Raw genomic sequence first — 13,425 nt, 5'->3', positions numbered from 1 at the left:
AAAGGACTTGTGTCGCTAAAGTTTCATAGGAAAGAATTTTTACGGAAAATTAACTAACAACCAGAGACGTAACAAATTGGTGTCAGAGAGTGGGACAACAACTACAGAACAAGACCAAGGCCAGACATTGAAACCAAAGTTTTAGGATATTTCAGTATAACATGTTTGCCCTAGGAAGCTAATCCATTAGCATTTTGGAAAGAGCAAGCAGATCACCACAATAATGAAGTTTTGAAAAGACGCCTGCTTAAGCCTTCAGGTTCCAGCCTCTAGCGCCCCTGTTGAAAGTCTTTTCTCGATTGCAGGCAAAGTCTTCAAACCAAAAAGATGCAACTGGACAGACTATCGACTTGAACAACTGATATTTAATTGGTGTAACAGTTGACTTTAAAAATTTTGGGAATAAAAATTCAGATTTAAACTTTGTTTTTTGATCACTTGAGTGATATGTAATGAACTTGTTAACCTATTTATGAGTTTGATGAAAAATAAAGAGTTTGTTTTTAATCTTTGATTTTCTTCTTTTTCCCTTAAAAATGTAATCGTAATTATAGCCAAGTATTCATAATTGCAATCGTAATCTAGAATTTTGGAGTGTAATTGTAATCGTAATTACATCTTGCAATCATGTTGTAATCGTACTTCTACTCGTAATCCCACACTTGTAATCGACCCCTTTGTCTGACCCGTGGTGGGTATAGTACAGATACTGAGATAGCCAATTGTATGGCAAACAAACAAATCCTTGGTATTTCGACTTTCATTATTTTATCACGCTCCCGTAAAAACATATAAAACCAAGGTTAATATAGTTTCGATTGTTGTTTAACAAACACTTATCCAATAGTACTACGTTTCAACCGAATAGAATAAGAAAAAATTCAGGTAACAAACTTCCAATAGAATGTACAAAGCACAGTTGAAATACAAAAAAATAGATTTATCCTTTATCACTCCGAGGTACCTCATAGTCTATAAGTTTAAACAATATAACTGCTGGTTTGAAAACACATTTTCTCAATTATTTATGCACAAACTTGCTCGAAGGTTCATAAATGTGTTGGTTACAGGCAGTACCGGATTAATGCATAGGCCACCTAGGCCCAGGCCTAGGGACTCGCCAACCACCCAAGTAAAAAATTATGGTTCATAAAACTAGCAGAATAGAAGCAAGAGTGGGTTATTATCATTATTATTATTCCCAAATATTACCTGGGCCTCAGGACCCACTAAACCTTAATCCGGCTCTGTTTACAGAGTGTTTAATACAATATAAATCACACAAAAAAATGTAAGCAAAAACACTATCAGTATTGCAGCTAATCCCATTATTGCTGCTGGGATTCGCTACGTATTTTAGGCAAACAAAACAGTGATTCCTCCCAAAGTTTTAGGTCAGTAATTAGTTCTTTACACTAATTATTGTAAATGTCAAAAACATAAAATTACCGAATAGGATGCAATATGTTGACCCAACAGGTAATGGAAGGTATAGGAAGGAGTGCGTAATTTTAGAGTTAAGCACCACCAAGTAAATAACACAGATAGAAATATTCAAATACTTGAAACTTTTTGAAGTAATATTTAACTATAATCAAACTAATCAAAATGCGTTTTTATCCAATATCATTTTATTAACAGACTGTAATCGTTATTAGCTGTTCTTACTTTCGAATTGATAGACTAGAGGGAAGGTAGCTAGTCAACAACATTCGCTGCTGACTCTTGTGCTACTCTTGTTTGACCAAAAGTGAGATTTGATCATGGCCTTATAACTCGCCCGTAGCCCTAAAGTGTAGAGTGCGATTATTATTATTATTACGTTAATGGAACATGAACGATGGAAAAGCAGATCCATAGTCCTGTACACTAACCATTGGGCTATACTCGGCTAAACAAAAGTCTTTAAAGAATTAAAACCTTATGCAGGTTTATCATACTTGACTTTACAAGAAACATTCTAGAAAAGTGAAGTAACCATGCACTTACATCAAGTTAAAACATTTCTATCAGAATCAAATTGGCCAGGCCTGACACAATGATTAGTGTCTGCTCAGACTGTGAATCTCAGGGTTTATCTTTAAGTTCACAGAATGTTGCAACAAAAACACGTTTCCAATGAATAATCAGATTATATATATAGGGACCCAGCATGACCAGGTGGTTAGGGCACTTGACTTGCAATCTGAGGGTTGCTGTTCAAAACCCTGTCCTACCAAACATGCTTGCTCTTTCTACCATGGGGCACTATAAATGACAGTCAATCCCATTATTCATTGGTAAAAGAGTAGTCCAAGATTTGGTGGGTGGTGATTATTAGCTGCCTTACCTCTAGTTTTTCACTGTTAAATTAGAGATTAGCAACGTTTTGAATGTTTGAGATTAGGTTGTTGTGTTCTAGATACAATTGCAGGCTTCAGGAGATCAATTTTTATAGAGTTTACCTATACAATTTAGTAAACTGATGGGATGAAAGTCGCCTGGATTTCATTATTTGGGCCTTTTCTTAGGAATGATTGTTATAATAGCGGATTTTCACTGAGATGCATAACAGCCAGAAAGGAGAGATAAGTTAAATAACTTATAGAGGTGAGCGATAAGAAGGTCGGGCTCATTTGTAGTAATGGGGTTGCTAATTCGGTTTTCAACATGAGCTGAATGTTTTAAACACGTGATACATATTGTTATAAGATACATTTTCGTTGTTTTAATTTTGATGCTAGCTAAGAGAGCGTATGAGGTTAGGATCTAGATAGAAACATTAGTTACAAATACCACTTAGTATTTGCTATTCAGTTAAGTGATTTAGAATTCAGTGAAACATTCATTTGAAAAGTGAATGGTTATACAAAAGTCTTAGTGATTGATCGCTTATGTTCAGTGGTTGTGGTCTATCAAGTTAATCAGTCAGCATATTTTTTACAAATAATTCAAAAGAACTTTTTCAATGATAAAATACGTTACAACAATATTTTGATACATAAAATAGTAATAGGTTTTTTATATTTTAGTAAGGAAGATTAAAGAGTTAGTCGGATATTGTTGCAGGAAAGTTTGGGTTGTTATTTGAGTGGATGGTGGTTACATGATTGTTAACTAAATCATAATTGCAATTATCAAATGTTTTGAACTTAGGAGTAGTGAAGGGATTTTCGAAATACTCAGCAAAGAGGTCACCTTTTTTGGTATCGGTTTTTTGTTTGTTTATAATGAAATACAAAGTTACACAATCTGCCCGCCACGGTATCGAAACCTGATTTATAGCATTATAAACTTTCAGACAAGCCGATGAGCCAGTGGGGGGCTTTAATATCGGTGACCGCAAGCGTTTTATATGTGACATTATCGTTTTCATTATTATCTATAAAGACAAAGTTAAATCTGCAGTTTACACCAGATTAGTAAGAAATCAGGACCTGCTTTATCAAAGGAACTACAGAGTGCTTCCTAATTTAGTGACTACTGTTCTATAATGTATTTCTGGGTTTGATTTTTAGTATTGTGTTTTAACTGAGAAGTAACATGTGTTTATAAACTAACAACTCAGACAACGTCTCTTGTATCTGTTTCTGGGGTTAGTTTCCAAAAGTTTAATGGTTTAAAAAACAGTGTGTTACCATTTCTGTCCATTTTAAGGGAAGAAAATACTGGTGAGTTTATGCAGGTAGAGTGTGAGTCTATAAGTGATGAAGAAGTATGTATATGTGCGTGGAAAGCTCAGATAGGGATTATTACAAATTGTATGATTTTTTTATATTAATTTTGTTGTGTACCACCGACATTAGCTCCACGTACCACCAATGGTACGCATACCAAACTTTGAGAATCCCTGCTTTAGAGGATTAACATAAGAATATGATTTATGCCAGACATTATAACGTGTATTATATGTGATTATTAAAGAAGAAAGTAAAAACACAAGTTTTATGAATTATAATTGTAGAGAACTTCAAGTGAATGGTACGTGTTGCTATTTTAAATAGATTCTATAATAGTAAAATTAAACAGTAAGTTATTCATTTATTATACTTAGTTGTAGCAAAATGATATGAGCAAAATCATACTTCAGAGGATTAAATTAAGAATATGACTTACACCAGACATTATAATATGCGTTATATGTGAATATATACTTATAAAGTGAAACTGTATGTTAAATTATATAGAGAATTAAATATACATCCTTTTCAGGAAGATAAAAGTATGTAAAGTAGATTATTAAACGATAGATAAAAAAAAACACTGATATGTGTTATAATAATTGTCTCGTTGACTTGTGAAAGCGAAATGGCAGGTGTTTTAAAATCCTACAGAATACTGTATGCCTAAAGTAATGACAGCATTTTCGGCCCATAGAAACACTGTAAACTTTTGTAAGTGAAACGTGTCATAATTAAATCTAGATGTTTAAAATCAAATTGCCCTTAATAACACAATGCATATATATAATCTTAATAATAGCATCCGCCTTTTTAAGGCACGTGCAATATACCTATTAAGACAATCTGCCTATAGTAACAATATACACCTATAGAAACATCACTTGCCTTTGTAAAACTTATGTAAGTTAAAACTAGAAAGTAACATGAGTAAAATGAAATATTTTGTCAAGAACAATAACAATCATAGTTATACAGATAACATAAAGCTAAACTAATGAAACAGTAAGATTGTCGTTAAAATAATGGTTTTACTAGTAACATAATTAAATCTAGATATTGAGACACCACAGGATGAGCTTATCATCCTTTGCTTATAGAAACACTATTCTTAGTAACATTGTCTGCCTTTGTAAATCGCATTTAATGTTTTATTTATAAAGCAAAACTGTAAAACCAATGTTCGAATAAATTATTAGTTTGCGTCTTTTCAGAATGAATAGATATTAGTTATAGAAATGAAAAATGCCAGGAAATGCAAAAAGCATGATTAAATATAGAAATAATGAATTAGTGAAATGTTTTATACATAAAGCGACGGATAATTGTAAAAGTATGTAAATTAAATTATTGGCTATAATATTTGTCTTGTTCAAGTGATGTGTGATAAAACTGACATGTGTAACAGTGTTGCAATACTTATTTTACTTGTAAGTAATTAAATCTAGTCATTGGTTAGGTGTTAGGACACTTTGAGAGATGATTGTGGTTCCACTTCGTGGAATTATGACGTTATCGTCTCTGATGTTCTGTTGTCATGGCGGCCTAGCAATGCGCCGTCTGGTGACACTTCGTGGAACTACTAAGTCATCGTTTCTCTCATTGCCTGAGGTCGATATACGCGTGTCGTCCTCTGGCGGCATGGCCGGCAACAATCGCGATAACTATTTAGGATTTATAGGTGTCACGATACAAGTACCTAAGTGACACAATACAGGGAGGAGATACAATACACATCACGACAAAATTTTCTCCACATTTGTTTTTCTTTAATTCTACATTTACTATGTCTTTTATCATTTTAATTAATGTAGCATCAATATAAATGAAATTTATTTACTCCAATAAAAGCTTGAACAAATAGAAAAGTTTTAATATTTATTAATTCAACAAACTTAGGATTACTGCACATAATCAGTATAGATAAAATACGCAAAATCACATATTTGCTCATGAGACAGCTTATTTCAAATGAATAATTAAAACATTTGTAATCATCATTATCTCTAAACGAAACAATTTTGAAAATATAGTGAAAAATTATTCTTTTTTTATAACCAGAAACATAAAAATGACCGAAATAGATTATGAATCACCATGGTCAATTATTACAGGGAGTTTCAAAGTTACTTGTTTGAAATATATCAATGAAAATAAAATTTCAATTTAAAGGAAATTATAACGCTAGAAATCGGGTTTCGATACCTGTGCTGGACAGAGCACAGATAGCCTATTGTGCAACTTTGTGCTTAACTTTAAACAAACAAACTGAAATCTTTTTAAATTTAAATTTTTCAATTTCAAATGTCTTGAATGCAGGTAAAAAGGGGGCGTTTACTTGGCTATTAACATAAAAAACAACAAAAAAAAACACGTGGGATTTAAAATCAGATAGAAAAAAATGCTTGTGTTTAGATTTAGTTCTTAAAAAAGCGCCAACAGTACCAAAAAAAATTTAAGTCGCGCAATGAGTCTCAGAGATAAGGCAAACCTTTTAAGCATTTTTTCAGAAAAAATAGCGTGTCAGCATATATTGGTTTTAGCATAGCTTCTTTGGCTGAAACTGAGTCAGCAGCAGTTGAAAACACCCTTTCTAAAGGTACTAAAGTCGCCAGGGAGGCAAAAAAAATGCCTGGCAACTTCAGATATATGAGGAAATTTGTATACATTAAACTCCTCCAAGCAAGAAGAGAGAGTTTCATATAAATTGTCAATTCACTCTTAAGCCTCTCAATTTTATCGCTGCATAAGTCATGTACACTCTTTTCAACAGCATCTGACTTTTTCTTGAATATCTGACCTAAAAGTTCATGTAGTGCTTATTCTTACTTTTGGATTTTCTTTAATAAGAGCTTTGACAGCAGTTGGCAGAGCTTTCTCAAGCAAGCCCTTGTATTCTGCTTCTTTCACGAAATCAGTTTTGAATCTTGGATCAAGAGCAATTGCAACATGAGTGAACTCTTCACCTCCGCATAATGATTTTCCAAAAATGTAAGGGTTGCTTTTTACATATCCTTGATCATGCTGGAATCATTCTAAGAGAGTTCTAAATGAGTCTAATGGCTCTCTACCGTTTCAATTTTCTTTTCTTTGTTTGTTGTTAAGTACAAAGATACAAATTTGGCTATTTGCGTTTGCCAATCACGGGTATTGAAACCCGATTTTTAGCAGTATAAGCCTCCAGACTTGCCGCGGTGCGGTTTTCTATTATTTCTGCGATCTTATGTTATTTGTAATGATAGAGGGATAGTTTAAAATTTCATTACTTTATTTTTGGACAGCCAGTCATTTAAGAATAAAAATATATTTAAGTTACGTATATTGTTATCTCTTTAATGAATTGATTTAGTAATTATTCTTTTTTTATAGCTTTAAGTTTTGCATACAATTTTATAATATCTACCTCATGAATTATAAGTTGAAATTATTTATCATTAAAGATAAAAACGAAGAAGGAAACGTGTAATGCGCCATCTATAGAATGTTAACACGTGCGTTTCATTGTGGTGTAAGTTGTCACAACTTGTAGTTAATTTTTTATAAAAAAATATCGTGAAAGGTGTATTCGTAATTATTAACGTGCTCTTATTTGCTGCTCTGTATGTATAAAACAGATATGGAAGGTATCAACATTTGTACTAGATTGAACGAGCTCTGTCGCATGTTTGAAGCTAATTCTAATGCTGGAACTGAAACTGAAAAAGTTGTAACATGTCTATCCAAACAGGTAGGTAACCAACATAAAAAAACTGAAACGGATATTTGACAACAGACAATTCAGAGTTGTCGATTTAATTATTCACAATTCACAAGCATCACCAATATAATACTAGTAGTAAGACTATAGTTAAGAGATAATCTTGCATTTCGAAATTATAATTTGTACTTTGTAACTTTTGTTGCAATGGTGATTTTGGTGGTTATGCTGGACATAGCCATAACTAACAGTAACACTTTTCATGGCTTTTTTATATAATACATTAATATGTATTTGTCATAGTTTTGTGTTTACATTCTCCTATTGAAACTGAAAGTTTTGTTATTAATGACACTTGTGTTGGGATCATTCATACATTTATTTTTATTTAGATTTTCTTTGAAATTGAAATGCAGTTCTAATTACCAACTATCCAGTGGCCTGTGCTTCTGTTTATTTAACATTGTATGCATGTCGTGCTCATTTGTAACTTGTGAGAGCAGCATACAAATACATAGGTTCTCCTTAAGCCATTTTGATATACATTGGCAAAATATGTGTTTGTCTTGATGAGAATGAGCTGGTATAGTATTATAATAACAGTTGAGGCTGTGACATTTTCATTGTCATTACTAACTAGTTTTATCTTATGTTTGGGCTGAAAATCTGCAACTATCTTTAGAAAAGCCCGAGAAGGACTAGTTTCTATGTTGCTAGTGGTAGGTATTCAATCCCAGGCCTTCTTGATAGGTGTATAATGCATATATGCTTGATTGATTATAATTAGTTAACAAAAATAAGTGTAGTTACTAATTAGTAATTAGACTAATGTAAATGTGTAGTCTACAAATACGTAACATAAAACTTAAGGACAGCAAGTGACCTGTTGGCCTATCTAGGCTGTCCACCCACCAAACTAAACTATTAAAAGTAATTCAAAGCTGGCTTTTAATTAAATGTTTAACAAACCTTAACATAAACTTCCTTAAATTTACTACAGTCACCCAATGGCATAGCCAGGTTTCCACTTAGGGGGGGGCCAATAAATCAAAAAGCTGAAATTGATCTAAATGTTTAATAAAATGGTCATTACAACAAATCAAATGTAATAGTGTTTATAGAAATTTTATTTACTTTTTTATTAAATGATACAAAACAAGTTTATTATATATCAAAAATGAAAGATAATATGTGATCAATATGCCTAGATTTTTTCAGGGGGAATTGGGCTCCCCTACCTCTTGGTGAGCCACCCTGCTTGAAAAATAAAACTGTCTTACATGAACATGACTCATACCTTGCCAAACTTTCTCTCTTCTTTGTCCTATCATTCTTACCATTAAATAGGTAGAAAGGCAATGCATCGATACCATCAATTCCCTTAAAAATTTTAAACATCTCAATCAGATCTCCTCTAACTTTTTATTTATCCCCTCTTTTTATTTACCACTAGGTAATTAATATCTGCATAATTCAGATTAACTCCAGCGTTACCCAAAGAATGCTTAGGATCAGTAGTGTTGCTCACATCCACTCTTGTAAAATCAAAAGAAAAAAAATATTTAAAACCTCAGCCATCTCATAATAACCTTCAATAAAAAACTTGCCATCAGCATCTTTTGAAAATCTATTCCCCATTTTAACATTCTGCTTACCTTCAGCAATGATGGTTCACCGGTTCTTCTGTGTGATAGTAAGAAAAAAAAATTAAATGAAATAATAATGTGTTATTAAAAACCTTACCCTAATTCTGATATGTAAATGACTTTAACATTATCAGTCAACTGTTTTGTCATAAACATTTATTGATTTCTTTATTTATTTTTTAACCAAATTCCTAGCTTCCTTTCGTAAATCTTCTATCTAAGTATCTGCCAATTTAAACTTCTTACTTCAGGTATGTATCTGATTTCTTCCTTTACGTCCGTAGTTAGCCAGTTAGGTTTGATCTTTCTTGTTATCCTCTTTCTCTTTTTAGGAAAATGTCTGTCTTGAATTAAAGGCAATTAATTTTTAAGATATATCCCAAACAATCAATTTATCTTATTACAGCAATTCACAAATGATAAATCTTGTCTCATGGCCTAAATATTGGAGTTCTGAAAACTATAGATATAGAATAAAGGATTTGGATTTCTGTAGTGTATTCAGAAGAGGACACAAGCCTAAAATCCTTAAAATGGAATAGATATCAGTTAAGAATTTAGGAAGGGATGTCTGTGATATTCCTGAAAGAGAAAAGATGGGCTTAGTGTATAGTTTTCTTTTATTATGAGTGTAGATAAACAGGATCAGCCTTGAAGGACAAGATCATCCCTTGTTATCAGTATGTTATGATAGTTTTAGTCAAAGTCATTAACTTCATCCAGATTCCTTTTTTTTCTCAAAATCAAAGAATTGAAGCATCAAAAAGAAATTTTAAAAAGTTTTCCATATCTCTGTACCTATTCAACAAAAGTTTACAATGTTTCAAACTACACACTGTATGCCGGAGAATTTACATTTATGGAAAAGTAGTTTTTATCAAAGAATGTACATTATAATTTACTGGACATGTCTGCTCTTTTCAAGTAGTGCCCTAAGAATTCAACATGAAAAAATATGATGTGTGAATACTTCAAACAGATAACTCTTGATCCTTTTCTTTTAAGAGAAAGCAAGTTAAGAGATCTCAGCTTATTCTCATATAATAACCCATTCATATCCAAGATCACCTGGTGATCTTCTGAATCTCTTCGACAATTCATTGTCCTTCTTAAGATAAAGGAACTAAAACTGGATACACTACTGTATATAAGGCCTAATTAGTGACCTATTTAATGCAACCCATGCATTTTTAAATATGTCTGTAGTCTGCTTTGAGGCCATCAGATTTTAAACCTATCATTCCTACTATTTAAATTCATACTTTAAATTTTCATTTGCTATGACTTAAACAGACCACCCATTGGAAGACTGTGGAAATAGTAACAACTTGAACACTGAATTAATTCAACTTTGATTTTTGTATGCTCTGGAGAAAACAAGTCCTTTCCTTTTATTACAAGTTTCTTAAACCAAGTACCCCCATTTGTGCATCTTTCCAGTATGTTGCACTTTCTATAGTAAGGAGACTCTAACTTTGTACCATACCTTAAATTAAGTGTCATCAGACTCTTAAGCAAGGTTAAAATAATCCTATCATTCTTAAATTTAAAAATTCTGAAAAAAAAACAAAAAACTATTTGCTCTTTTCACCAGAGTTAAACACTCAGCAGAATGCTTCAGAGCTTTATCAAAAAAATATACCTATAGTAAATTATTTGTTTTTTCTGCAACACTAGTGCTGCTTTCATACACACAGCAAGTCCTTTTGCACTTTCAATATCCTAAGCACATAATTTACTTTTATATATTGAAACTCATTTTCCATATTCTTGCTTAGTCTCTAAGACTATTAAGGTTCTTTTGAATAAAAGTAACATTCTCAATGCATTCAGTTTTTTTTTTCATAATTTAATATTACCATCAATGAACTAGGAAAAGTTATCGAAATGTTTGCACTAAATAATGACCAATAAGTGCCATTAAACAGATTCCTGAGGTACCTCATAAGTTACATTCTTCCAATTGGCAAAATGCCTATTAATCAATTTTGTTCTTGTTTTTCCATTATACCAATTTACTCTGATTTCTTCTCTTTAATGTCCTCCTTCATCTAACTATTAATTAGGTTTTTGGCCGCCTGTAAGGTTAAGTGCAGTGAAAATCCAGTTATGGACTTATCTTATTGGAAACTTATATTGTTCCATTGGAAATGTTGAAAAGTATTTCTACTTATCTTAAATGTTGGAGATTTGGAAAATGATAAATCTTTCTCAAATTTATAAAGATTTATTTGACATGACCAAGTGGGCTTTTGGGCCATTAAATTTGTCCTGACTCCTAACCTTCTTCATCAGACAGAAAACTTATCACTAAATGTACCATGATCCTTCAAATATAATTTTTTTTCCTTACACTTATGCAAAGTTATATCCTCTACTATAGATGACAGTTTGTTTTACAGGTCTCAACCTTGTTGGAAAAATGGAACTGCCTCAATTGTGGGTTTAAATGTTTACTTTTCTCAAGAGCAGGTGTGCAAGGACAGTCTTAAAAGACCAAATTGTTCATTGTTATCTCAGTGTTATGCCACCTTTTCCAAATGTTAAATTAATAATTTCTTGTCCTACTATCATTAGAATTCAACTTAGAAAAGTCTGATGCATTCATCTTAAAAATTCCCTTAATAATTTTGAATATTTCAGTTATATAACATATAAAAAAAAGAACCATTTGCACCTCCAAGGCTGTTCTTGCATACCCACACCTGATCCTTTTTTCAAGAGAGAACAAATTAAGAGATGCCAATCTATCCTTATATGGCACTCCAGATATTTCTGAAATCATCTCTCCATTTAACCCCATCCAACAACTAAATGTTCTTTGTAAAATACAGGCTCTAAAATTATGCACAATATTCTAGTAACTTGTACAATGAAACTAATGCCTGCCTAGACTTGTAGTCAATGTTGAGCAAATTTAAGCAACTCTCAGTCAATGTCATTAATGTAAATGAGTAACAGTAACATACCCAGCACAGATCCCTAAAACACACCGTTTATAACATTAGTCCAATTAGACTGTACTGTAATAAGAACTTTGTTTCATTGTACCTAGCTGGTCATCATTTCATTTAACTAATTTATCACCTACTTCAATTGAGATATTTTTTCAACAATTTTATATGCAGCACCATATGAAAAATATTTGAAAATCCAGGTAAATCAATCTTACTTCACCTTCATCCATCTAAAAAATGTTACATCTGCAAATTAAGATCTTTCTTTTGTAAAGCTATGTTGACTACCTGACATTTTGTTTATTTCATCAAATAATGAAATAATATGCAGACAAAAAGAGACAGGTTGATCCCTTAAAGCTATCCTTACAATTTATCCCCCCCCCCCCCCCAGAGAAAGCAAATACTAAACCCACACCTTATATTTCAAGAAGTCATCAATACTTGTTTTGATCTCTTGTTATGTGACAAGTAATATATGTAATTGTGCCTTCACCTGTTGTGTAATAGAATTACAAATAATCCATTACTCTGTGTTTTCTAGGCTCAAAAGTAAATGTAATTGGTTTAAAGAATCGGACAATAAAATCCAAGGCTCTTCCTGTACAGAAATGTTTTAGTATTTAAAGTTTAGAAGCTTGCTAAGTTTTCTTTTTTCTTTCCAGGTATGGAGTCCAAACGACAGGCAAGAGATTCTAAACCAACTGTCAAAGCTATTATTGCATGGGAAGACTACAGAAACTGTTGCTCATATGTTTCATTTTTTCCTTTTGGACCTATTAGTACGATGTCAAGATAGCATTGATAGAAATAATTCTGAATTAATTAGAAAAAATGAACTGGTTTTAGTTGCATTATCTAAACTAGTTCAAAACTATCCAGATGCTGCTAGGTGAGAAACATAGTTATTGCCTTTCAGTAGTCTTTGAGAAGTTGTAAAATTATTTGTTTGTTATAACTTAATACAAACAATTATACAAGTTGAAAACTTTTAAATGAGACTAAAATTAAATAAAAGGTATTTTATTATATTTTGTAGGTTTAAGGTATATGATACAAAAATTTCACTGCATGGAAAAAATTTTGCAAATAAGCTTTTAAGATTACATTTTATAGACACAAATTAGCTGCTGGATAGATAGATATTCTTATAGTGATTGACACTTCTTTTATTGGGAAGTTTGTGTATTTTATTCATACAAAGAAATCCAAAAACTTGTTGAACCAGAAAGTGTTTGGTTTACTACCATGCATCTACAAAAGATAAATTCACCCCAAAGAATCATGAAAGCATGTTTTCATAGACTATTTTTCAACAATTAGGGACTGCAGTTTTGAGCTGTGAACTTTTATTAGTTCAACTAGATTGATGGTGAAGAATGATACTTAAAGGAGTTTTATTCAGAAATATAAAATGAGTAATTATGTGTATTCCATAAACTAGTTAATTTGAATGTTTTGTTTAT

The 13,425-nt window shown here is 31.9% G+C and overlaps 1 protein-coding gene across 1 annotated transcript in view; it reads left to right on the top strand.

Annotated features, from left to right (window-relative positions):
- Positions 1-7,261: 7,261 nt before the first annotated feature.
- The window catches only part of LOC106476702 (midasin-like), a 236,786-nt gene continuing 230,622 nt past the window's right edge, over positions 7,262-13,425 (top strand). The window contains exons 1-2 of the mRNA XM_022381378.1: positions 7,262-7,386; positions 12,625-12,851. Of these exons, the coding sequence (XP_022237086.1) occupies positions 7,276-7,386; positions 12,625-12,851 (338 nt within the window). The 5' untranslated portion in view covers positions 7,262-7,275. The remainder of the gene's footprint in view (positions 7,387-12,624; positions 12,852-13,425) is intronic.

Source organism: Limulus polyphemus, unplaced genomic scaffold (genome assembly GCF_000517525.1).
Source record: "Limulus polyphemus unplaced genomic scaffold, Limulus_polyphemus-2.1.2 Scaffold158, whole genome shotgun sequence".
Lineage (NCBI taxonomy): Eukaryota > Metazoa > Arthropoda > Merostomata > Xiphosura > Limulidae > Limulus > Limulus polyphemus.
Note: the sequence above shows the minus strand (reverse complement) of the source record. Positions and strands in the feature narration are given on the sequence as shown.